This window comes from Siniperca chuatsi, linkage group LG20, assembly GCF_020085105.1.
Source record: "Siniperca chuatsi isolate FFG_IHB_CAS linkage group LG20, ASM2008510v1, whole genome shotgun sequence".
Classification (NCBI taxonomy): Eukaryota; Metazoa; Chordata; class Actinopteri; order Centrarchiformes; family Sinipercidae; genus Siniperca; species Siniperca chuatsi.
In genome coordinates this window covers 13,962,513-13,989,563 of record NC_058061.1, presented here as the reverse complement: position 1 = coordinate 13,989,563, position 27,051 = coordinate 13,962,513, and the positions used below count along the sequence as shown (strand labels likewise).

The window sequence follows — 27,051 nt, the reverse complement described above, 5'->3', positions numbered from 1 at the left end:
AAGGATTGCAAGGAACAACAAACAGCTTATAGTAGATACTGTATTTGCCGTATATTTACCATGTACATGATATTTGCACAGATGAGGACTATACTGTACTGTACTGTTGGGTAAACAGAAAAATGGCACTTCAGAGATGAAACCCGGAGTGATCTTCAGGTCTGTGACATATTTTCTGTTCAGTGGAAGGCGGTCGCACAGGGATATAAAATTGGTTTAGGTATGAGAACTAAAGAAGACACACAAATCAAACTTTGCAGAGCTGCTGCTCATATGCTGCGTGTTTAAAACCTACAGAGCACACAACAAATGTCAACATTGACTCTAATCACTTTCAAGACAGAAACAATGTGCAGTAGTATGGAAGACTGTAAACTATGTTTTATTGAATTATGAACTAAGTGCCATGTTAGCAACAGCAGTAATGCTTCCACTCCCATTATGAGATTTGTTGAACGGGTGGACACCGTCCTATTACCATGTTATTTCCAGCACTGCAGTTATTAGGAGGAAAGCTAATCTGTAAAGAGACTCTACAGCCCTCTACAGCTGTGTGCCACAGCTTCATTATGTCTCAGCAACTATTTTCTGCAAATCACTTCCATTCACTATTGGGCAGTATCTAATTACCTGATTAATTAAAGAATTAAAAGACAAAACTACTGTATTATTGTGAAAATGTAATGAAAATCTTGATTATCTTATTATCTTTTGATTAACAGAGCCTTACTGAGACTATAGCTTTATACATACAGTACATTCCACTGTATGGATAACAGACAAATATATTAAATTGTTTTTTTGGGGTGGTCTGCAGTTTTGACATACTGTACAACTATACATAATGTTCTTCCAGACTGATACCACATATAATCAAAACACTGACCTGAAAATCATTCTGAAGGGCCCTTAAAGGAAGGGCATTGCCAGGTGAGTTGGAATAATGTTTTGGGCTCATTTGAGCAATGTAATGATGTAATTTGCCATCAATATCTAATTGAACAGATGTGTTCTGTTCTGCTCGCCTGTGAGCCATCACAATGTGGAGCCATACATGCAGCACCAGGATGGATGGAGCAATGGCTGAATGATGTTTGCAACACTGTGTGGCTTAATAAATTCCATGCAATTTCTCAGAAATCACGTTTTTACAATAAAATCATGTTTTTGATAAAAGTTCTCTTGAGTAATGACTCATTTTTCTAAAAAGGTCATAATCTTTAGTGTTTGATTACTGTGTACTGTTTGTTCAGATTTGTTTCAGATTGATTTGTCAATATCTCAGCCACTGTGTTCTGCACCAACAGAAAATGTTCATAAACCTGGATAAGGTGTTTACATGCCACAGTATCCTGGTAGCATAACCAGGTTTCTCAAAACCAGGGTAAGGCCTTATCCAGGTTTCTATAAGCAGGAAAAGATGTTTACAGGTGGGAAATTGACCCACAGAACAGAACAACCTGAAGCTCGGCGCTCTAAAGACTGTGAAGATGGTTGTGGATTTCAGGAAGAACCCAGCCCTACCCGCCCTGTGTGACTCCCCAACTGACCAGGATCCTGAGGTGAGCAGGACAGATTGTGGGCGACCCCTCTCCCCAGGACACAAACTTTTTTAAACACTCCCCAGGACCAAAACCTCACACCACAAGAGCAGTTTCTTCCCGTCTGCAGGGAGCCTCAGATTCAAGGCCCGGGACCCACTGACACAGACTCTTATCCCGCTCTGTAGACACTACACGTTACAATAACATAGTCTCCACATCCGTCTCAATGCATTACATTAACGCACACCTTTTGGATTATTATCTCTGTACATTGCACATTTTCTTCTTACTTGAAGTGAACTTTACGCATGCCTGTTCAAAACAGTACAGCTCTTTCATTTAAAAATATATTGTACATATGTTTTTGCCAATATTTCTACATCTTAACTTTGCAGTACTTTCTTTTTATCTTTTTTATTTTCTCTTACTATGTTTATTGTTATGCACCAAAATACCAAAATAGCAAATTCCTTGTATGTGAAAACCTACTTGGCAATAAACGTGATTCAGATTTGGATTCTGACATGTACACATAACTGGGATATTCCAAGAAACCCAATCACAACCAGGATACTAGTGCACATATAAACGCACCCTCATTGGTATAGATGGGGAGGGGGGATCTTGGTAAACTTATTGGTGACAGTAGCTAGAAACTTTGAATGTGATGCCCTTGCATAATGATTATACACTATACACATGAAGTAAGTTGTGTCTATTTTGCAGTGTTTCTTGTCTAAACTGAGATTACTATTATTTCCAGTGAGGTTAATCTGAGCTGTTCCACTAATTTATAAACACTTTCATTATAAATTATAAATTAGTTTAATTTAAAAATGTTAAACTTTTAAAATTTAAACTTCAATCACCTATCTTCAGCAATACATTTCCTATAATCTATCAAACCTACAACTAGTGTGTATCTTCTTCTCATAAACCCTGACTGAGCTGTATGATGAGTGAGTCTCCTCTTAAGCCTCCCTCCTTCAGTGGCTGCTATTAGCTTTCATTATTTATCAATGTTACAGGCCCCCAGTCTCTCTTAGTTGCTCCTCCAGGTTAAGACAAAGTGGCCTCCAACATCATTATAATCATCCGTGGATTTTTTTCAGCTAATCTGCTGACTTTTAGTTTGTCAATCACCTTTTCAATTTCCCAGTAGAGAAATACTTATCACACTTTGAACAGAAATCCATAATGTGTTTTGAAATATCAAGAACCGAGCAGCTTTTCAAGGACAGCTTAAAAAATATTAGTTTTGTGATTTCCAGTATTACATATGCTTACTATACTGTATGTTCAAACTCATGTTTTATTCATACTTTTTAAAACATACAGCTTTTAAGGTAACAACCCAAGTCATGAGAGAGCAATGATCTAAACAAACTATTTATATAACACTGGAACCATAACGCAAAAACAATACGTTGACAACACCTTCAGTGGACAAATGATTTTGAGTTCTCAAGAGCAGTCTCATGGATGGCCCATGATTTGAACACCTGCCTCCGACTGCTGGGAATAACATATTGGGAAATATTCAAGAAGGAACTGGCTGAAAGGCTCCGTGCTTTCTCAGATGTTTTAATTCCCGTGTGAGTCACTCCTGGGTTTTGCGCAATGATTGGCAAAAACAATCAAGTCTTTCACATCCTGCAATGCCCTATCAGGCTGACAAACCCCTCTCACCACCTGTTAAAAACACTTTTATAGACACTCATTTTCTTTGCTATTCTTAATAGTTTGGTTTTCCTCACTTTGAGGGGCTGTTGTGATAGATCTTACATAAGCTCATGAGTGTCACAACTGTATACTGGCACAAGTGTTCAACATCTGTTACTTCTGTAACAAGTCTGCCTGTGGTTTTTGTCTTCCAAAACAAACCCAAACCTCTGATCCAGGGGCGATCTGTCCTCTCGCAATTGAATTCATAATCCCATGAGATTCTTGCCCTTGTTCTTGGGAAACTTGGGCTTTCTCTCACTCTTCTTGTCTGAGTTCCCACTGTTTTTTCACCGGTCTTGGACCTGGTAGAGACAACGGAAGGGGGGGGGGGGGGTCAGCTGTGTCACCATTTGAAAACAATAAGCGACAGCTGTGTTTGATGTGTTGATGACTTACGGATGAATGTTCACCCTGTTGGACCTTAACGTTGAGTATGTTGTACAGTCTTTAAATGTTTAACCACTAAGGGGAGACATTACATAGTTTAACAGTTATTGGCTGTACATATGGGACATCCAGTGAGGAATCATCTCTGTTGCAATACAATCACAACAAATCTACCAAAACAACCAGTGTTATCCAGAAAACTAAATCTTTAAAATGTCTTGTATCAGCAGATGAGTCAAGTCCTGCATTCAAGTTTACACGGAGGTTTGCTGTTCTGCTTTTCATCTGCCAGAGGCTCACAGCGTCTGACTGAGCTCCATATAGAGCCTAATTTAGAGCCCGGCAGCTGCAGACCAAGGGCATCATCTTTATTTCAGCAATGCAGGGTACACTGTGCATCAGCTTCTGGGCAGCAAATCATACTGACATACTGTTACTTCATCACCATGACTGATACAAAAAACCAAATAAAAATTCAGGCATAGATGAGATTGTATAAAATAATACTCAATTTGATTAAAATAATGATTAAAACGCAGTTGACGGATTCTTTAAGATGCTTTATGATGATATTCAAACAACCTGGGCAGGGTACGTTTGCTTTTGAGACCGACCATATAATGCACTTTTGTAAAAATACACTTGCATCTGAAGCAGAAAAAAATAAAAATAAAAATCAGGAAAGACAGTTCATCCCTAAAAAACTGTAGGTTACTTGTCCCTCTTCTTGTGTGTTTGTCAGAGAAAGAGAAATAAACAAAGTTTTCAACTGTCTGAGATCTCCAGAGTGTGATCGGGCTCCATCACTTAAGAATGTACTTTAGAGCCTAGACTGACCAAGGTTTCATTTCTACTATGAGAAGGGCACATTCTCCATCAAACATGTGCAGCCAATCACACTGACATACCGTGGGCACACAAGGAGCCTAAATCCCTCACTCCATCACTGGAACTGAAGCTCAAGACACACATTTACACAAGACTAGGCAGCCATAAGAAGCCCCAATCCAAATGGGAAAGACCAGTTTCATGAAACTCAAGTCTGGGGTCATCATCTCAGAACGCCTGGAGGTGATGTGTGTTTTTTTAAAAGGTGTGAACAGAAAAGGTAATACAATACACTTGGGTGGTCTAACTTTGGACAAACTTTGGTTAGCCATGATGCTGTAAATAATCCAACAAACGATATTGTAGCGTCACTATGAGCAAGATGATGTTAACAAGCTACTGGACACTATTGTCTACTGTCACCATGCTTCCAAACATCTTGTGGGTCATCAGGTCATAAGAGAGTAGCAGATTACAGAAAACATGAGCATAAAAATCAGAGGAGCAGATTTACGTTATTCCACTTTTCAACAGCAAACCCTCTGCTTCTCAGAGATCAGTTTACGGCAAGACTGGACTGGATACGTTCACATCTGTCATCGACACAAACCGTATCACTGGTGAGGAGTTTCATAAACAATAATTGCAATATAGCTACATAGAAAGAATTTCTCTCGTTTTATTCATACTTTTTAAAACATACAACTTTTAAGGCAACCAGTAATATAATTATTACAACCCAAGTCATGAGAGAGCAATGATCTAAACAAACTATTTATATAACACTGGAACCATAACGCAAAAACAATACGTTGACAACACCTTCAGTGGACAAATGATTTTGAGTTCTCAAGAGCAGTCTCATGGATGGCCCATGATTTGAACACCTGCCTCCGACTGCTGGGAATAACATATTGGGAAATATTCAAGAAGGAACTGGCTGAAAGGCTCCGTGCTTTCTCAGATGTTTTAATTCCCGTGTGAGTCACTCCTGGGTTTTGCGCAATGATTGGCAAAAACAATCAAGTCTTTCACATCCTGCAATGCCCTATCAGGCTGACAAAACCCCTCTCACCACCTGTTAAAAACACTTTTTATAGACACTCATTTTCTTTGCTATTCTTAATAGTTTGGTTTTCCTCACTTTGAGGGGCTGTTGTGATAGATCTTACATAAGCTCATGAGTGTCACAACTGTATACTGGCACAAGTGTTCAACATCTGTTACTTCTGTAACAAGTCTGCCTGTGGTTTTTGTCTTCCAAAACAAACCCAAACCTCTGATCCAGGGGCGATCTGTCCTCTCGCAATTGAATTCATAATCCCATGAGATTCTTGCCCTTGTTCTTGTTCTTGGGAAACTTGGGCTTTCTCTCACTCTTCTTGTCTAAGTGTTTGTTCTTCTGACTGGCCTTAATCTCTGCTTCCCACTGTTTTTTCACCAGTGTGTAGAGCCTCATGGTGGCCTGTGCGTCTTGGACCTGGTAGAAACAGCGGAAGGGGGGGGGGGTCAGTCCAAGATGCTGTGTTTTACAGCTGTGTCACCATTTGAAAACAATAAGTGAGAGTTGTGTTTGATGTGTTGACTTACAGATGAATGTTCACCCTGTTGGACCTTAACGTTGAGTATTTCTCTACAGAGGAGTTTCAGCGAAGGTCGACCACTCTAAAAAAAAAAAAAAAAACAAAGAAAGAAAATATTTACATAATATACGACGCTGATTCTGAGAATTGGGACAGGGACTCTCTAGGATCTTTTGGTGATGAGGTCCGCGTGCGCAACTTTAAAGGTAACATAAGTACCTTTACAGTCTTCTTAAAAGGTTTGTACTTCTGAGTGTCCCGGATTTTCTTTTTTGGATGATCCAAGAGTAAAATCTGAAACAGAGAAGAAGTTTAAGAGTGGTTTATAAGTGCTTAGATTTAATTAAAAAATTATTTTAGTTCCCTCTCAGATACTACATCCAGGCTACCTTTAAGTCATTGTGTATAGCATGTCCAACCACTATTCTGCCTTGCAGGATCTCACCAACCTCCCTCTGCACAGTGTGTACATCCTCTCCTGCAGTGGGGCAAACATGGATGTTAAATTATGGTATTTCAGTTCCTCATATAGCTGTTAATTGTTCATTATAACTACTTTCATGACTCACCGTCTTTGATGTCCTCTGGTCGGATTCCACTAAAGGCTGTCCTGTAGTCGGTCACCTTCTCTGTGGGTTTCACATATTTGTCATAGATGCATTTCCCAAACTGGTTCACGAGGGACACACGAGCCAAGATGCTGTCCTCTCCATTAGGACCGACTCCCACCATCTCGCAATCAATGGCCACGGCTCTGGTGAGGCTAACAGTTGGCGAATGGCAAACATGGTGATAAGAGAGGACAGTCGTCACTACTACTGTAAGGCACCATGCCTGAGGAGTCAAAGCAGGCGGTTCTGCTGTCTCTGTTTTGTTACATATGCTGTTAAGACAATTCATGTCTGTCCCTTTAACTGGATTGGTATCATCTTTAAAGACAAGTAACTTTTTCATCTCACTAAACACAAAGACTCTATCTACCTACCTACCTACATCCATTCAAGGCAGCTGCAGGTTCAGATTTGTATTCACAAGCTACGTTGTCAGCAAGGAAAACACAAACAAATGCAAATAGACTCATTATGACAAAGATAATGATCATATTGTAGCCTTGTTGTTGTAAAAAGCAGCTGTTTGTAAGCCGATTCTAAAGTCTCAGATGTAGGAAAACCAACACTTGAACACACCTCCAAGAAGGCATTTTGAAAACAGTCCCTGCTCTTAAATGCAACATTTTATGTCAATGCAAGCTGATTTTAATGCTGTTACAAAATAAATGGAAACAGTCTCATCTAATTCTTGGCAAGAAAGCAAATAAGCGAATTTCCCAAAAAAGTCAAACTATTCTTCTCAATCTAAAATATGCAAAAACAGCAGTAAGGTTCCTTCAAAAGCAAAGGACATTGACTTAGTCGTCACTCACCCCTCAAAGGCTTTCTCCTTGACCAGGGCGCTCTCTGTGTCCTTGCTCTTCTGAATGCCCTGCTTCTTCCTCATGATCTCCGCTGCCTCTACTCCCATTGTCGCCTCAATGTCGTCAGGGTCCACATCATCAAACCAAAGGTCCTCTCTACAATAAGACAGAGCAAGGTGAAGTTAGCAGCCACAATTCTTCTTGACCTTGATTAGCAGATGTTAGTGCTGTATACTTACTCTGTAGGTTTCTTCTCTTCAACCACAGACTTCTTTTTCTTGACTGCTTGCTCGCTGTTTGACTTTCCACTGTCCTTTTTCCTTTTTAGAGCAGCAGACGGTCTTGTCTCTGCGACAGCTGGAACCATTAACTTCACTTGAGAGTCCTTGGGGACAACACTGTTAGGAACAGTTTTGTGTATTACTTTTTTCCCAGTGTCTGTCCGCCCGGGATAGACATTGTTCTTGGTAATATTTTTAGAAGAATTTTCTTTAACCTCCTTCTTTCGCAAAGCACCGTTCTGATGTTTTGGTGTCACAGGCGGCTTCTTCTCCGGTTCACTGGCCTTTATCATCTGTGGAAAGTTTAGCAAAGTTGTGAAAAATCTTGTACTGAATGTTACAAAATCTAATACACAAATATGACGAGTAACTTGCTACAGAGACAGAATGAACTCTTAATGACAAACCTCTTGTAATGTTTTCCAGTTAGCAGAAAAAAGCTGGACATCTTTTGGAGGTAATGTTTGTTGAACTTTAGCCTTTTCTTGGTTTTTGGGTGGAGGCTTCATCTTTTTAAACTTCTCTTTCATCCAGTTTTTCCTTTTCCTTTTCGCTGTGTTGTTTTTCTCTGTAGATGTAGGTCGTTGTGTTTTAGCAGGAAAGTGTCTTTTCTTTGCGTTCACCTTTGACATTATGGCCACTTCCGGTGAAATCTATTGTATTATTTCTTTTAAGTATGTAAAGTCTGTTAACCGTCCTGAGCCACGTTGGAGCGTCAGAGCTCCGTCACTTGGTTACAAGAAGTAATGGTCAATGCCGTCTCGTAAAGAAATGTTTGCCCAGAGTTCGTTTACCGTGTAGCCGCAACAATGTAGAGAAAGTGTTCGGATATTCTCCTTAACTGCTGAGAAAACTGCTCAGTGGTAAAACTCCAGGTGCTCCAAAGCCATGCTGAAATGTATCTTTCCGACATGTGTAGCAGCCAAATATGTCCGGCAAAAACATGAAACCGTAACATAAGCGCGTCTAGTAAGCTATGAAGCTAAACAATCCAATAACTGAGGTGAAGTGTTTTAACTCATATCCACTCCAATTAATATAATGTATTAATACATTAAAAACAATGTTTGCTGTTTGTTTTGCTTCTTATTCCAAATACGGAACTCTTTTTTGACAAACGTTTCACATCGGACTGAATATCAAATGGGACAAAATGTAGGCAAGCTAATTGGTCAACAATGTTTGACAGCTTTAGTGGGTGTTAGAGAAAAAAGGCAGCCTGATTTTTGGTAGACATTTTGATTATAACGTTTGTTTTTTAACTTACGTTTTACTTTTGGATAAATACGTCGTGTCGCATATTTCGAGGACATCTTGGAAAATAAGCAAAGCTCCGTTTAGGTGCGCTGACAGGAAAATATCTGGTAGCGTTTTTGAGAGGCATAAATCTGGACGTTCTCAGGAGGCTTGTACTAGCTTTTAGATGAACCAAACTTATACGTATTCATAGGTATGTAACTCGAGCTAACTTTGCGTCTGACGCTTTCCTTGGATTGTGACACTTCTTCATCGTACCTTTCTCTGTTTTTGTTGTGGTTTCAGATCATGGTGGAAAACTCTCCCTCTCCCCTGCCTGAGAGGGCCATTTATGGGTTTGTTCTTTTCCTTGGCTCACAGTTTGGCTTCTGTAAGTCAAGTGTTGTCATTTCACTCTTCCAATATTAAAATATTAAACATTTCTAATTAAAATGAACAATTCAGCAGAGATATTAAGTGAATTGAATAGCATGTTTATACATTTTCATGTACATACCAATACAGCAGCAGACATTATGACACAATTTTAATCAGGTCTGACTTCCCAGGTCATAACATAAGCCAGGCCAATTATGTAGTCTTACATATTAGACACAATAACACAAGGTAAAGTAACCCCAGTTTGTGCCTCTCATATATTATCATTACATCCGAGTCACAGAGAAAACATAAATACCCGGCAATCTTTGAAAAACCCAGAAGGTTGTTTGACACCACTTACCACTTTCCTGAAGGAATTTCCAAACAAAGATAGTAGCCAGTAATGACATCTGTGCTTACCAAACCTGTAATCTTTTATCCAACACAGTAAGACACAGTGCAATCAGTACTTACAGCAGGTGATACAACGCAAACAAAATAATGTCTCTTTTCATGCACAGGTAAAACAAGTCCTGGTGAAAAGCTTATTTGCATAAAAAATGGGCTAAAACCTCAAAAAACAATCGTGTAGCTAAGAGCAAAAGTCTTGCAGTTTAATTGTGTGGTGAAAAAACGTTTAGGTTTATAAAAATACTGAGATTTAAAAAGTGAGGTTAACAATCTAATTTTTTTGTTGCCATTGTTGTGTGTCTTTGACATGTTCTGCAGGATTATTTGCTTGTGGTCAACAGCAATAAATATAAAAACAATTTTATATATTTCTGTGACATGCTGTTGGAAGTAGGCCGTCTTCCTTTTTTTATAAAATATAGTGTATATTAATTTAATTTATTCCCTAGAGATGTGCTTTGAATTTTCAAAAAATACAAAACAAATGAGTCAGATGTAGTCATTCAACACACTCACTGTCAGGTTACGGTGATTGTGAATTCATGGAGTAATACTGGCAGTGTGTGTGTGTGTGTGTGCAAAGAAAGCCCAATCCTTAATTTCCCAGTGTCAAACAGTGTAGATAGCTATTCAAACAAAAAACACTGTCAACCTTGTCTGCAATGCAACATCTACTTTCCTTTCTTCTCTCCACAGTTCTGTACTGTCTGTGGGCATTTATACCAGAGGAGTGGCTTCATTCAATAGGGCTCACTTACTGGCCTCAAAAGTAAGTAGAAAATTATGATCAGACGGTAGTTATCCAATAACGAGTTCCCTTTATTGACTGTTTGATGAAATTGTGTGCCTCAGGAAATACATTAGAAGTTTTATGATCCGTTAACTGAAACACTTTGCCTTGTATAGATATTGGGCCCTTGCTGTGCCGATCTATCTGCTGGTTGCATTAGTGATCTTTGTAGTGTTGCTGTTCGGAGTGAACATGAATAACACGGCTCCACTCGACTCCGTGGACAACATCACAGGTGAGGACGTTTTCTATAGGCTAACTGTGACCTGCTGGTTGCACCTGTGTGGCAACATTATAGTTTTATATTCTATTAGCATTTGTACTACAACGGCTACTGACATTAATACTACTGCCACACCGCCCCCATTATACAGGAATTAGTACTACAATTACTTCTGCTAAAAGTAAGAACTACATACTACTAAATGTTACATTCATACTAAACTAACTGTAAACTGTATGATACAGTTAATCTCTGACATCATGCCTCCCGACATGAGAAAATATAAATTTTCTTCCAAATTTCCCCACCCTAACACCCTTGAATGTCTCCTTTCTGTCACAGATGTGTACGCTCAAGGCCAGAGGACAGAAGACTGCCGCAAGGGGGGAATACCCAGACTGAAAGATGTTTCCATTAGTGAAGTCAACAAAATGTTCTATTTGTCACCCAAGCTATAACAGACAGAAACTGATTTTGGCTGGAGGCAGAGTAGAAGTGAAGCTGCTGGGGATTTATTGTGGTGTCACTGTTTACCCTTTGTTTATAAAAGAAGGATTGTGCATTATTTATTTATCCAGGAATAATGCAACATGGGGCAAAGATGTACTGAATGAATTGACTTTTGTTGGTGCTTTCCAGATCTATATTGGACAAAATGATGTGCGGTGTGCATGTGAATAACCGTGATATGCTGAATGTGATGTAACACAATATCATGACACAAACAAATGAATTTATTGTCAGAGCAACTTGTACACTGGATAAAAAAGGTATCAAATGATTATATTCAATAAATTACATACTATTTTATATGCTTTTGATAGTATTATTATTATATAATATTACAATCATGAAATAAATAAGCCATGATAGCTTTAAATACATGATATCCTGTTGCATTTCTAACCTTGGGATCCACTGCTAGAAATTTAGGAGTGAAGTTGCAACAAATCACAGGTTCTGGAGCAGTTCAGTGCCTGGTTGAAATGTCCTGACTCAGACTTATGATGTTAAAGCAGCACTAGACAAGATTTATTGTAAAATACATCCATCTGATTGGTCTAAATCACAACTAGACCTGCAACACAGATGTACAATTCAGGGCCCAAGTATAAAGGTTAATATTGTATTTAATTTTTTTTTTATTATAGTGTGTTAACTCTATATCCTCTCTTCCACTTTTAATTCTCTCACAGGTAATTAAACAGCTTTTGGTTTATAGAGATACTATACTTTTTAAAACAGATTTTTCTTTTCTCTGAAGTCCAGGATAATTTCTAGAATATCATACAGATGGGAAATCAGCACTTCTTCCAAGCCTGTCTAGAAGTTCTCTGTGCAAAAAAAACAACAACTAACAAATCAGAAAGAGACATGGACTGGAAAGTCATATAATATCACATTACACCGGAAGGTCCTGTTGTCAAGAACCAAAAAGCTGGTGTTCTGCTTTAAGGATTATGTGGCAGAGTGGGATGATATTATAAAGGCTTTAAAATATACAGGAGGATTTTGATATATTTGCACTATGAATTATAGTTTCCCCAAGTACGTTCCACTGAATCTACTTAATTTTTTTAGATGTCATTATTTGTTTATTTATTTAAACATAGTTGCATTTGTTTGCAGTTTGTATTCCTGTCCAGTGGGTGGCGATAACGAACAGCTTTGCGGACTGCCTAAACCTTAGAGAAGAAGACCGTGCTTCCATGATAATCGCCACTGTTTATCATTTGTCATTCATCGAGTAATCTTTGTCGGACATGTGCATTTAAACATACTGCAGAAGTAAACAAATGGCCTTCGCTTTGCCGGTGTGGCTCGCGGTCCAGGAAGAGCTCCTCGGACATGGCGGAGCGGATAACGGGGCCCCGAGCTGTTTCGACGAGTTCGACGACGAAGCTTTGTTCCAGATGTTCCACCTCACCAGACCCTGTATCGCCTTCATCACAGACGCTGCCCGCATCCGCATGAAGAAAGTCGCTTTGAAGAAACCTGCACTGTCCGTGGACGTGATGGTCATGGTGGCACTGAACCATTACGCACACGGAGTCTCCTCCGCCGCCGTCCTGCAGAGGGTCGGGCTGAGCCAGACGGACTGTCACGCGGTCATTAGCACAATCTCCGGGGTCATCGCAGGGATGTCCGATCAGTTCATCTCATTCCCACTAATCCGGGAAGCCAGAGCCAACGTCGCCTTCAAGATAGAGAAATTCTGTGGGATCCCCAATGTGCTGGGCGTCCTGTCTCCAGCTCACTTCAAGATCAGAGCTTCTCCCTATGAGAAGGACACGTTCAGGTCTTTTGTCAACACTTTGGGTTACACATCGGTCGTGAGCCAGATCATATGTGACTCCGACGGCAACATATTAAGTGTTGAAAAATGTTGTGTGGGCAGCACGTTTGAGCAGGAAATGTGGGACTCGTCGTTCAAAGGAAGGGAAATGGAGGAGGAATTGCACGGACCATATTGGGTTATTGGTAAGATATTTTTAAAAAGATACAAAAGGCAATGAATGGGAGAGACCCATTTGATCATACGCATAAATAAGAATGGTGACCTCCTGTTTGGATGTCATAACTTAATTCATATTCTTCGAAGTGACGATTGACGTTTGCCAACGTATGTTTTACTGAACTTCAGTGTGAAAACAGCCCACTCACACACACAACATATAACTCCACAACCTCCTAGTTAATAAACACATTAGAATACAATTGTTTAAAATAATAATACTCAATTTTGACAAAAGAAACTCAACTTACTAACTTTTTTCTAGGTTAAGTCAGCAGTTTGCTCCGTTATCACGGAATCACCATGACAACTGAACAAACTCCATTTGCTGAGGAAGACCATGATGTGGTTGAACTTTCTCCCCACTCAATATGTAGCTAAATGATGCTCCTCCTTTTAGTGTCTACTCATTTCTGCAACACATTATTACTTCATCATCTTCTAAATAAAACACTTCTGGTGTAATCATCTGGAGTAGGTGTACAGATAAGTTTCACAACTTTGTGTAATGAATTCCTGTCAGACTGTACACAGCAAGGCTGGTTTTTACCCTCCACAATCCATACTACATGTTGAGTTTTATCTTCATTATTGAAACTCATTACATTACAATCATTAAGATTAACATTTTAATGGTCTTGTTTCTCTTATGCTGTATTAATTGCATTCTCTCATGTCTTTCTTAAAGGCGGGAAAGGCTACCACTTAAGCAAACATGTCTTGACTCCTGTGTCAGAACCTGTAAATGACAATGAGGCCCGCTTCAATGAGGCCCACGCAAAGATCCACGACGTCATGCGGACAACACTCGGTTCCATGAAGAGGCGTTTCAGGTGCCTGATGCAACTCGGTTTTGCACAAGAAGGCTCTTTGGACAAAAAGTCCAACATTATCAAGGCGTGCAGTGTCCTGCACAACATCGCTAAGAAGTTCTCCGTCCCTTCTCCGCCTGTAGCTGGTAAAATTGAGGCCCTGCATCCAGGCAAGCAGCATTCAGTGCCAGTAGAGATCAACCCTGAGGCCCTAAAAGCCAGACAGGAGCTTATCAATAGCAACTTCTCCGTTGTCTCCAGTAACCAGGACCCACCGAGTAAAGGCATCACAGAGGAGCAGGTGTGAGCAGAGTGGATGTGTCTGCTCTAGAGGAACATCGACATACCGACACATTAAGGACAAACATTGGAGTTGAGTTCCTGTTCTGTGTCAGTTTGGCACTAACATGTAAATGTGACAGCAATACTGGGTTTTTCATCTCGTTTGCAGACTTTGTAAAAACACATTCAGGTATTTTTGTAATTAAAAAATATTTTATTTCTTGTACAAATAGAAAATCACCTACATTTCTTATTTTTAATAAATGTGATTTAAAAATATTCTTAGGCCATCTGGGGTGTTGTTCCCTCACATAATAATATTACTAATAATAATAATATATACATATTGCAGATGAGCGTAACAAAAATGTAAGTTAAATAAAAGTGTGCTATGCATATACAGTAATATATAAGACTTAAATGTTTTTCATATTTACAGTTCATAACAAAATGTTGCCTTTAGAATTAGATTGTCCTTTAGAGCACAAAATAGTGACTGCAGGGCTGACCGTCTCGTTTAGTTTAGACATTTGTGTGAAACTCTCGGAGTGCAGTGGCATTGGCATATATCATGTCTGCATTCTCATATATGTTCTCTTCAGTCTTGTCATTTGGCTGCAGACAGTCCATGATGCATTGGTGCAGGAAAACATACTGGGACTGAAAAGAAATAAACCAAAGATGCTGGTCATATGAAAAGAACTTTGGGTGTAAAGTGCTTATGTACATACTGTATTCTGGCTGGCACTTCCTTGTATGCCATATTGCCACAGAAAGAGTTTCCTAATAATGTAGGCCAGGCTTTTGTGTTTGGACTTCGGAAAATTGGATAATTTAGCGTCACAAAGAATGTGAATGTGCATACGAATATACACCTTAGCGCAGTGAGGCCTACATTAATGTGACTGAAAGCAAGATTTCAGTTCTTACACAAAAAAGTATGACATAGCATACTGTATGTTGAGGTGTAATGCCACATACTGCTGGATTTATGTTAAAATTTCATATGATTGAAATTATTTTTTACTTTCAAAATTACTGAGATCTTGATACAAGAATGTGTAAATAACAATGATGACATCAGATCTATTTGAAAGAGTCTATTTTTGGTAAATATTCAGGCAGATTGACTTGTAAAAGTTTAAATGGGACAGTAAAAAAGACCATTTCAGACCCATATTTTGTAGAGGATGGAAATGAGCAACTACATGGAAATCTAAGCACAGCTTACACATGCTACAGTATCACTGCTTGTACTGTATCACTAGCTGTGTCTAAAAATCAAGAGACCCAACCTTAAATGGGTACCTACAGTAACTAAAGAATTGGTAGCTCAGCCTGAAGCAACTTAGAACGATCAGTTTTACCTCTGTCTGCACCATGTATGGTCGACTCAGTCTCATCTTGTGCACAAAGGCATTGATGTCCACTGCTCTTTCTTTCTCTAGCTGCTGAAGCAGCACATCCAGGGCAATGATAGTGCCTGTCCTCCCCACTCCAGCACTAAGAAAGAAACAGCAAAATGTAAGCAGGGGGTATGATGGTCATCATCAAGTAGTCCTGATGGTTTCAAAGTAGATTTTTAACATGTAGAATCACGTACTACTGACCTAGGAACTGAGGACCATGTTATCCATAACTAACATAAAAACTAAGCCAGTAAAAGTTATAAAAGCTGGCATTCCATGTAAAATGTATATGCATATACTGTATATCATGAGATATTCAGTTGACCTTTGACAGATTTTTTGTTACCCTAAAATGGTTCTCATTTAAAACTACAAATGGCATAGGTTACTCTCCAGACTTAAAACAAGCACTCATTCTGTACCTGCAGTGCACCACGGTTGGTGCTCCAGCCCCTTCTCTCTCTATGTGCTGTCTCACCAGTCCTCTGAACTGGATCAGGACTTCTGTGCCCTGTGGGACTCCATGGTCAGGCCAGGCAGTGAAGTGAAAATGTTTAACTGTGCGCTCCTCTGAGGTGTTCCTCTGTGAAGAAGATTCACATAGAGGAATTCAAATACCTTAGGTCTATGTCTTGAACTAGTATAATGGTTGGTAAATGATACTTGAAGTCATCAAGCATTGTCCTCTTTAAAATCAAATGTGTACGCATTCAAGCAATTTTCTCTTATGACATCTACAGCAAAATACATTTAATCTTTTTCCATAAATTGCTATTTGTGCTCTGACACAGTTTGAGGTAGACACAACAAAACGTGGAGATATATTACCCAACCTATTCAGTTACACCATAAAAGTTTTAGAGATGTTTCGTACATGTTTCACCCTAAAGTCCCTCAATGTCCAGTTGGGCTCCTGCCGCTCAGATCTGGTGGTGACTAACAGCCCTTCGTAAAGGCAAGGCTTACTGTCTGCAGGCCAGTATCGTTCACACTTAGTCTAAAAAAGGGAAACATACAAACAAACAAACAAAATTAGGTTGTAATGTAATTGTAGCAATAGATCAAAAAGTGTCAATGAACTGTGACACTTAATATTAAATAATTGTGTGCACAATAGGACATGTAAACTGTCATCATTTGACAACACATTAGCTATAAGAGCAAATGATTCACAACAGCTCACTAAAGTTTGTACTTCCCTTAAAATCTGGCAATAAAAGATTCTCAAATCTTCCTGAAAACTCACCCTTCCTCCCTCAGTGCAGTTGGTTACCATGACGATGCCTTTCACTCTTTGTTCCCAGATCATCCTCCAGAAATCATTGACTGTGGAGGGCAGAGGACCCTGAGTGGCAACGTACTCTCTGTTGCAGTTGTAGCCCTGAGAAGCAACTGCCAAAATTAATATGTACACTTTTCTAGCTTTTATATGTCCTACATTGCTCAATATAAAATATGAAATCACAGAAAGTTAGCATAAATTACTAGACTTTAAATTAATGTGCATGTGCAGATGTTTTAGCAACCATTTACTTGCAACTGAGGCAACTTCACTCCAAATAGTGAATGATTCAAGCTTATCAAATTTACTAAAGGATTTTTTTTTGTCAGTTTGAGTCGAGATTTTTATAAGCTCACTGTCCGGTGGTGCACAACAGTTACAGAAAGCGTTTTCTTAAATGATTGTCAGAAGTCAGGGAATACCTACTGGCATGTAACTGGCATTAATGTAGTCAGAGGTCCCGGGATTTGATGTAGTTAGCTTCACCCGACACCAGTCATCTAGGATGAGAAAACAGAAGACGGTTTAACTGCAGTGCAACACAATGAGTGTTACTAGACTCCGGAGTCCGTGGATCTGGACTATTTCACGAGTCTCTATTGCTTGTGATAGCATGGTCCAGCAGTCAGAGGTCAGTCTTACATGGCAGGACATTGTTGAATCGATTCCTTGCTTTGTTCTCAGGTAGAAGAGCTTCCTTTCGTGTCTGCTCTGTGCCAACAGGAATTAGGCTCTGCATGGAAGTTGGCAGATGACATGGCATGCGATTGAGACAAAGGCCAACGGAAAGCAAATAAAAGAGTAACACAACTATACACAGTTTTACTGTCCTATACAAAAATAAGAGGAAGAACAAAATACAATTAGCTTTTTTATGCACCTCATATTCCTGGCTGAAACCTCTGTTCTCGTCCGCACTTAATTGGCAGAAGTGTTCTGGAAACTTTGCCACAGAAATAGCTCTGAAAAAAACATGTCATGTCACGTTGTAAGGCAATTGACATACATAAATATTACAGAATAAAGATCGACATTAATCTTAGATACAGTATATTTTTCACATGTGGTTAACCTACTAATTTTCTCCCAAATGAACCTCATTATACAAGACCTAATTTTCTCCTTTTTACCACATTGTAGGGGACTGGCCGAGGTGTTAACATTATGAAGAGATGATGAAACGTATACTTACTTGCACTTTTGATTAGATAGTCTGAAACCAGCAATGAATGGCTTTTTTCTGCTGTGGGAAAGAAGCAAAGAGTTTCACTGATTGAGTCTGATTGAGTACATTTCAGGGAGACAATCAGACGATAGTCATTGAGGCAGCACTAACCTGATGATATCTGGTCTTTTAAACAAAATGAAGACAGCCAGACAGACCAGGACGCCAAAAAGCAGCACAGCAAATACTGACCCTGCAATGACTCCTACAGGGAGTAAAATCTGGATTAAATGCTTTAACATAAAGGAGATACTCAACACAGCAGAGCAATCCCTATTTACATTAGTCACTTTATCTGTATTTTCCCACTAGGGTGAATTTTGTAATCTAAGAACAAACGTGAAATTCAAAGAACCAAAACCAAACAACAAGCACTTACTAAAAACCTAACAAACATTTAATAAGCACAATAATGAGGAAAAAGTGAGAATCTATTATTAACATTTTACATCAGGAAACACATTGAAATGGTATTAATACAGAGTAATATAGTCACTTTGACTCACCCCTTGGATCAGTAGGACATGAAAAAACAAATGGTTTGTAACTCCTTACGATCCCAGACAGTGAAGCTAAAGACACCTCATATGTTTTGGCAGGTAGGAATCCAGATATTTTGAGATGCTGTTCCCCATTTTTCACTTTGTGAGTTTTTCCAGTCACGTTCACCTCCACTGAAGTCCACACACCATCAGGTTTATTCCAGACAATGAAGACAGAATAGCCAGCTGCCCAGTACTCACAGTGAGCCCTTAAATCTGGAGGAACTGAGTAAAACAAGTGGAAAGATGCCTTTACAGTATAATCACAAACAGCAACATACCAACACAGTGTAACTATAGACTTTGTCAAAAACACAACACAAATTCATACATTTCTCTACTGAAGACACAGATTTGATGAAAATGACCTATCATTTATAATCTGCACTCCACTGCAAAAAAAGGAATTTGCCTTTTATTCCTATCAAAAAGAAGTAGTCCAGCATAACACAATGATGCCACGTATTGTGTTGAAACAATATTTCATTCAAACGATTAGTCAATCCACAGAAAATTATTAAAAAACTGTAATGATAATTGAAAATTAAGTCACAAAAATGCCAATCATTCCAGTTTTACCAAAGTGAGGCTTTGTCACTTTTCTCTGTTTAATATGTTGGGTACATTTAATATTTTGGGTTTTTGACTGTTGGTCAGAAAAAAGATGCCTCTCTGGAGTCTGGGTAGGTTACAAAGTGAAAAACTGTTATAAATAAATTAACAATTAAAAAATATCATTAGTTGCAGCCCATATAATCATATAGAACCATTTCAAATAGCACTATTAACTATATACAGTATGTGAATAAAAGGTACTGTATTTTGCTCTTTCCCTTTAGATTAATTATATGGTTTCAAGAACACAAAAAAAAATTAATTACATGAAATTACTGTGCACCTTCTACTACCATTATGGGTAAAATGCTTTGAAATTTTTGTTATTAAAATATAGATTGAGAAAGATCGTGTTAGTACTTCACAGTATTTCAGTTGGAAATGCAAGCAAATCTGCAGTTTATGTGGTAAGACAGATTTGTACTTACTGATTGTCAGTTCGTGGCGACACTGTTGAAAGTATTTGGAATTCCTTTCATACACAAGAGACACCTCATAGGTTGCGCCAGGGTAAAGGCCAGAAAATGACACATTGCTACCTCCAGGACTGACATGAGTTTGTGATTTATTATTGGCTGTTGCATTCGAGAACAAGCCTTCAATCATTCCTTGGATCGATGAGTTAGTAACATACCAGGTTACATTGGTACAATCTATGGCTGAAATGAATGAGAAAATAATTGCAGACAAAAGCCTTTAGCACATATTTCAATCAAAAAATAATTAACTCGAGTTTTCCAGAACCAGGCCTTGTAGGCTCTTCGTAAATTTACATGTGGAACAATATTTTATTATTCATATTGGAAAGATATCCATTGACAACAGTTTTTGAAAATTTGTAACAGAGGAGGCATGTACCTGTTACTGTGAAGCCTTTATAAGCAGTGCTGTTGAGTCCAGAGAACACTGTGGTCACGCTGAAAGGATACTCTGTTCCAGGCTGGAGAGATGGGGATGAATGTGACAAAACATTTGCAGATCTGTCCGGGTGAAGTTGCAAATTTTCCCCATTAATTTGGAGAACGTAGCTCCAGTCTTTATCCACATCCACATTCCACTCCAGGGTTATGCTGGTCACAGAGCGTTTAGTCACACTGACCAAAGCCACCATTGAGGGAACTGACGAAAAGAATAAAAAAGCCTTCACTCACCACAAAATTAAGGATGCGCACCTTAAATCACACACACACCATACATTTGGGAATGAATTTCAAATCCGGAAAGAAACTTAAAATACCGGTAAAAGCATTTTAAAAATGCTGTGTGTATTTCAAAACATTCAGTCCAACCTGAAGATGAAGTGTCAGTAATAGCCTACGTATTATGACATATTTTAGAGACAGCATAGTTAAGCTGTGTAGATTTATCTCAGTTATCCAGGCAGTACAAGGTCAAGTTCAGGTCATTATCTTCTGTATGTTATGTGTTCCACTTTTTTTATTAATCTGGTGAAAACTCTTCTGCATTATCACTAGGTAGAATGTAAAGTAATGTAATGTAAAGAAACAGTCCCTCTAATGTTTGTTGAAAGTTTCATGAGTGATTGGTGGGACTATTTGCTAACAGCTTTTTTAAAGGTACAGTTAAATACAACAATTTGTGTATGATTTGCATATCACAAGCCAAATATTTGGCTCCAAATGTATACTCAAAGGTGACCTACCAGTCACAGCGTTAAATGAGAATCCAGTGCTGTTGACATTCTCAAACACAGTGATGAGGGTGAAATTATATTTTGTCCCAGCAGCAAGCGAAGAGACCTCACGTGTAACTGATGCCTCTTGATAAGACACACTGCCCTTAATGGAACTGACATTGTTATCATATTGTAGGATGTAAGTTGAGATGGTGTTAACCTTGTCCCACATCAGAGTTATACTACTCTCATTTTGTGTCAACACAGTCACATTCTTAACATTTTTGGGAGCTGAAAGAGGACAGAGGACACAGTTGTTTCAGTAAAGATTGAATTGTGAAACTGTGAGAGTTATTGATTGTTTTTTAATGACAGCATGTTACAAGCATAATTTGATATTCCTTTTTTTAAGTTTAATTTCATTCACATTAAGTCATTAAGTGAGCAACAACCATGTGTTAATAAAACTTTAGCTTAGATATTGTTTCAGAGCTCTATCCTGGCTCTTGTTGTAGCCTATGTCAGAGGAAAAACATCTTACCAGTGACTGCAGTGATGTTTACTCCGCTACTTCTGACATTTTCAAACACAGTGAAGAGACTGAAATCGTATTTAGTCCCACTTGTGAGTTCCAGGATCGCGTGTGTTATTTGTTCCTGTCCCGCTGATGCAGTGATGTCTACGTCGCTTCCATTGAACAAAATTATATAGTTGAGGCTGTCATTTACTGTCTTCCACTGCAGAGTTATACTGGTCTCATTTTGTCCAACTGATTTGAACTCTTCTGTGTTACGAGGAGCTAGAATGGAAAAGACATGGAAAAGAAACAAAATTTGATTTTTTTTAAAATGACAGGATATTCCTAACAAAATGTTGTGGTTTGTGTAGTTTATCAAACAAATAATAAGTTGCATTCAATTCCAGTCTTTTATCAGCAATAGGCAAAAATATTAAGCGAGCAACACCCCTCTGTTACTGAGAAACTTGAAATTAGATATTTTTACAGAGCTCTGCCATGGCTCTTGTTATATGGCTATATGAGAGGGAAAACATCTTACCAGTGACTGCAGTGATGTTTACTCCGCTACTTCTGACATTTTCAAACACAGTGAAGAGACTGAAATCGTATTTAGTCCCACTTGTGAGTTCAAAGATTGTGTGTGTCACTTGTTCCTGTACCGCTGATGCAGTGATGTTTATCTCTCCTCCATTGAACATAAGTGTATAGTTGAGGCTGTCATTTACTGTCTTCCACTGCAGAGTTATACTGGTCTCATTTTGTCCAACTGATTTGAACTCTTCTGTGTTACGAGGAGCTAGAATGTAAAGAAACACAATGAAGGAACAGTCATAAAAATGTGATTTAAAATGTTGTGTTTGGGCAGTCTTTTTCTTTCAAACAAATAATAAGTTGCATTCAATTCCAGTCTTTTATCAGCAATATGCCAAAATATTAAGTGAGCAACACCCCTCTGTTACTGAGAAACATGAAATTAGATATTTTTACAGAGCTCTGCCATGGTTCTTGTTATATGGCTATATGAGAGGGAAAACATCTTACCAGTGACTGCAGTGATGTTTACTCCGCTACTTCTGACATTTTCAAACACAGTGAAGAGACTGAAATCGTATTTAGTCCCACTTGTGAGTTCAAAGATTGTGTGTGTCACTTGTTCGTGTGATGCAGTGATGTTTATCTCTCCTCCATTGAACATAAGTGTATAGTTGAGGCTGTCATTTACTGTCTTCCACTGCAGAGTTATACTGGTCTCATTTTGTCCAACTGATTTGAACTCTTCTGTGTTACGAGGAGCTAGAATGTAAAGAAACACAATGAAGGAACAGTCATAAAAATGTGATTTAAAATGTTGTTTTTGGGCAGTCTTTTTCTTTCAAACAAATAATAAGTTGCATTCAATTCCAGTCTTTTTATCAGCAATAGGTATGAGCAACACCCTCTGTTTCTGAGAAACTTGAAATTAGATATTTTTACAGAGCTCTGCCATGGCTCTTGTTATATGGTTATATGAGAGAGGGAAAACATCTTACCAGTGACTGCAGTGATGTTTACTCCGCACTTCTGACATTTTCAAACACAGTGAAGAGACTGAAATCGTATTTAGTCCCACTTGTGAGTTCCAGGATTGTGTGTGTCACTTGTTCCTGTGATGCAGTGATGTTTATCTCTCCTCCATTGAACATAAGTGTATAGTTGAGGCTGTCATTTACTGTCTTCCACTGCAGAGTTATACTGGTCTCATTTTGTCCAACTGATTTGAACTCTTCTGTGTTACGAGGAGCTAGAATGGAAAAGACATGGAAAAGAAACTGTAACAAAATTTGATTTTTTTTAAAGTGAGAGGACATTCCTAACAAAATGTTGTGTTTCGTGTAGTTTATCAAACAAATAATAAGTTGCATTCAATTCCAGTCTTTTATCAGCAATAGGCAAAAATATTAAGTGAGCAACACCCCTCTGTTACTGAGAAACTTGAAATTAGATATTTTTACAGAGCTCTGCCATGGCTCTTGTTATATGGCTATATGAGAGGGAAAACATCTTACCAGTGACTGCAGTGATGTTTACTCCGCTACTTCTGACATTTTCAAACACAGTGAAGAGACTGAAATCGTATTTAGTCCCACTTGTGAGTTCCAGGATCGTGTGTGTTATTTGTTCCTGTACCGCTGATGCAGTGATGTTTATCTCTCCTCCATTGAACATAAGTGTATAGTTGAGGCTGTCATTTACTGTCTTCCACTGCAGAGTTATACTGGTCTCATTTTGTCCAACTGATTTGAACTCTTCTGTGTTACGAGGAGCTAGAATGTAAAGAAACACAATGAAGGAACAGTCATAAAAATGTGATTTAAAATGTTGTGTTTGGGCAGTCTTTTTTTTTCAAACAAATAATAAGTTGCATTCAATTCCAGTCTTTTATCAGCAATAGGCAAAAATATTAAGTGAGCAACACCCCTCTGTTACTGAGAAACATGAAATTAGATATTTTTACAGAGCTCTGCCATGGCTCTTGTTATATGGCTATATGAGAGGGAAAACATCTTACCAGTGACTGCAGTGATGTTTACTCCGCTACTTCTGACATTTTCAAACACAGTGAAGAGACTGAAATCGTATTTAGTCCCACTTGTGAGTTCCAGGATTGTGTGTGTCACTTGTTCCTGTGATGCAGTGATGTTTATCTCTCCTCCATTGAACATAAGTGTATAGTTGAGGCTGTCATTTACTGTCTTCCACTGCAGAGTTATACTGGTCTCATTTTGTCCAACTGATTTGAACTCTTCTGTGTTACGAGGAGCTAGAATGGAAAGAAACACAATGAAGGAACAGTCATAAAAATGTGATTTAAAATGTTGTGTTTGGGCAGTCTTTTTCTTTCAAACAAATAATAAGTTGCATTCAATTCCAGTCTTTTATCAGCAATATGCCAAAATATTAAGTGAGCAACACCCCTCTGTTACTGAGAAACATGAAATTAGATATTTTTACAGAGCTCTGCCATGGTTCTTGTTATATGGCTATATGAGAGGGAAAACATCTTACCAGTGACTGCAGTGATGTTTACTCCGCTACTTCTGACATTTTCAAACACAGTGAAGAGACTGAAATCGTATTTAGTCCCACTTGTGAGTTCAAAGATTGTGTGTGTCACTTGTTCGTGTGATGCAGTGATGTTTATCTCTCCTCCATTGAACATAAGTGTATAGTTGAGGCTGTCATTTACTGTCTTCCACTGCAGAGTTATACTGGTCTCATTTTGTCCAACTGATTTGAACTCTTCTGTGTTACGAGGAGCTAGAATGGAAAAGACATGGAAAAGAAACTGTAACAAAATTTGATTTTTTTAAAATGACAGGATATTCCTAACAAAATTTTGTGGTTTGTGTAGTTTATCAAACAAATAATAAGTTGCATTCAATTCCAGTCTTTTATCAGCAATAGGCAAAAATATTAAGCGAGCAACACCCCTCTGTTACTGAGAAACTTGAAATTAGATATTTTTACAGAGCTCTGCCATGGCTCTTGTTATATGGCTATATGAGAGGGAAAACATCTTACCAGTGACTGCAGTGATGTTTACTCCGCTACTTCTGACATTTTCAAACACAGTGAAGAGACTGAAATCGTATTTAGTCCCACTTGTGAGTTCCAGGATTGTGTGTGTCACTTGTTCCTGTACCGCTGATGCAGTGATGTTTATCTCTCCTCCACTGAACATAAGTGTATAGTTGAGGCTGCCATTTACTGTCTTCCACTGCAGAGTTATACTGGTCTCATTTTGTCCAACTGATTTGAACTCGTTTGCATTAGGAGGAACTAGGATGTAAAAGACAGAAGAAACTGTAACAAATATTGATTTTTAAAAATTACAGGACGTCCCTGATAAAATTCTTCATGTGCTTACACTTTTTAAGGAGCTGAAAGGACAGAGTTGACAGTTTCACTAGAGAGTGTTGATGTGTGAGACTTTCACTAAAATAAAGATAATCATTCATGATTGGCGTTCACATAAGTCTGCAACATAAAACAAGGAACAATACAGACATGTCACCAACCAAAAATAAAAGGACAGCAGCTCACACTTACGTGATTTTGTTGTTGAAAGGGTTGTCAATGGAGTGGATAACCTTGTGTCTGGTGTTGATGTTGTGTTGGAGTCAGTGACACCCTAAAAACAGAATAGGAATCATTGGGGCCCAGAGAGAATGACCTAATCTCAAAAAATATCAAAATCTACTTTCATACTGTACAAAATTGCCAGAAGTGTTCATCTGATTATGGAATCTACACAGTTGAGACTAATGCAATCTCTGAGTATCCCAAAGCAATGTCATTTCTATTATATTGTATCTAACATACTATGAGCGGCACCGTGACAGGGAGGTTAAAAAAAAAAACAACAAAGTTCTACTCTACTTTTAGTCAACAATTTTCCTTATAGGTACAAAAGCTTACATCACAAACAGGTTGACAAAACTTTTTGAGACAACTATATGATATTGTTGTGCAGGAACCCTGAGGAAACATCAGAGATCTTCAAATGCAAATTATGGCCCGGAAATTGTTTTAGCATTTTGCACTTCTACCTCTAAATTTATTTTAAGATTAATTCAGACACAATGTCCAACCATTTTTTTTTCAATTATTCAAAATTCCATATCTTCTAATAAACACAAATTATAACACAAAACAGTATCCATCTACATCACCTTGTCTAAAAAAAACAAAAAACAAGACAAGACAAATTTTGGAGGTATAGCTTTATGTTTTACATTAAGTTATTTCCTCATCCGTGCTTTTGCTTCTCTGAGGAAGTGAGTGAGAATAGATTACTCCTGCCGAGAAAGAATAAATTTATATTTCACCATCTGAAAAAGTCCATCATTCTTATGTTGTGAAAGTCTTTTTGTTTTCTTTACATACTGATATTTCAGGCAATGTAATTCCACTGTAAACTTTGTTATGATGCATATCATGCATTGAACTTTCACTGTGGTTTTGACTCTATAGTTTTCTTTTGTTGAAGGTTCTTTTGTTTGAATAAAGGTACACTATCTGATCACTATCAAAGCGGAAGGTTAAAAAAAAAACTTACCCAAAGTAGACACAGGAAAACACACAGCAACAAGTGGTTTGAGGTGATATTGAAAGATAAAGGCTTCATCATTGTCACAGTGTATTGAGCTACACACATACTATGAGCTTGTTAAATTCCTTTGTTGTCCCACAGTAAACTTCAAGTTTCTATTTTCAGTACTGCCAACACTTAAGGTTGGCAATGAATTTCTTCGTGCCTAGGCTGACGCAGTCCAATATTAACTTTATTCCGGTGGTGTTGACTTTTAATTCTTAACCACGTCCTCCTTCTGTAACCTCTGGTCCCCTCTCATATTGGCAAGGGACTAAG

The 27,051-nt window shown here is 38.4% G+C and overlaps 4 protein-coding genes across 7 annotated transcripts; 2 read left to right on the top strand and 2 right to left on the bottom strand.

The window, feature by feature from the left end:
• Positions 1–5,139: 5,139 nt before the first annotated feature.
• On the bottom strand, positions 5,140–8,694 carry rexo4 (REX4 homolog, 3'-5' exonuclease). The gene is made up of 8 exons (XM_044179086.1): positions 8,170–8,694; positions 7,721–8,055; positions 7,491–7,637; positions 6,637–6,830; positions 6,457–6,545; positions 6,287–6,361; positions 6,075–6,149; positions 5,140–5,964 (listed from the first exon to the last, which is right to left on the bottom strand). The coding sequence occupies exons 1-8, from the start codon at positions 8,392–8,394 to the stop codon at positions 5,800–5,802; spliced, it is 1,305 nt and encodes a 434-aa protein (XP_044035021.1). The 5' UTR covers positions 8,395–8,694; the 3' UTR covers positions 5,140–5,799.
• Positions 8,695–8,898: 204 nt separating this feature from the next.
• On the top strand, positions 8,899–11,613 carry LOC122867822 (phosphatidylinositol glycan anchor biosynthesis, class P). 2 transcript variants are annotated; one of them, XM_044179098.1, is made up of 5 exons: positions 8,899–9,212; positions 9,305–9,354; positions 10,487–10,559; positions 10,697–10,815; positions 11,146–11,613. In XM_044179098.1, the coding sequence occupies exons 2-5, from the start codon at positions 9,351–9,353 to the stop codon at positions 11,259–11,261; spliced, it is 312 nt and encodes a 103-aa protein (XP_044035033.1). In that variant the 5' UTR covers positions 8,899–9,212; positions 9,305–9,350; the 3' UTR covers positions 11,262–11,613. The 2 variants fall into 2 exon arrangements, with proteins under 2 accessions (XP_044035033.1, XP_044035032.1); XM_044179097.1 differs by having other exon boundaries at positions 9,305–9,389.
• A 637-nt stretch (positions 11,614–12,250) lies between these two features.
• On the top strand, positions 12,251–14,799 carry si:dkey-197c15.6 (putative nuclease HARBI1). Its single transcript, XM_044179089.1, has 2 exons — positions 12,251–13,284; positions 14,007–14,799. Exons 1-2 carry the CDS (start codon positions 12,600–12,602, stop codon positions 14,435–14,437), a joined length of 1,116 nt encoding a protein of 371 aa, XP_044035024.1. The 5' UTR covers positions 12,251–12,599; the 3' UTR covers positions 14,438–14,799.
• On the bottom strand, positions 14,751–27,051 carry LOC122867811 (receptor-type tyrosine-protein phosphatase H-like). 3 transcript variants are annotated; one of them, XM_044179063.1, is made up of 23 exons: positions 26,740–27,051; positions 25,731–25,812; positions 25,203–25,460; positions 24,687–24,938; positions 24,190–24,441; positions 23,823–23,944; positions 22,683–22,812; positions 22,180–22,437; positions 21,663–21,920; positions 21,149–21,412; positions 20,344–20,604; positions 19,914–20,144; positions 18,835–19,095; positions 18,440–18,533; positions 18,296–18,346; positions 17,984–18,065; positions 17,746–17,836; positions 17,530–17,603; positions 17,068–17,202; positions 16,696–16,818; positions 16,244–16,404; positions 15,780–15,915; positions 14,751–15,072 (listed from the first exon to the last, which is right to left on the bottom strand). In XM_044179063.1, exons 1-23 carry the CDS (start codon positions 26,836–26,838, stop codon positions 14,935–14,937), a joined length of 3,813 nt encoding a protein of 1,270 aa, XP_044034998.1. In that variant the 5' UTR covers positions 26,839–27,051; the 3' UTR covers positions 14,751–14,934. The 3 variants fall into 3 exon arrangements, with proteins under 3 accessions (XP_044034998.1, XP_044034999.1, XP_044035000.1); XM_044179064.1 differs by having other exon boundaries at positions 18,296–18,343; XM_044179065.1 differs by lacking the exon at positions 21,149–21,412 and having other exon boundaries at positions 26,740–27,050.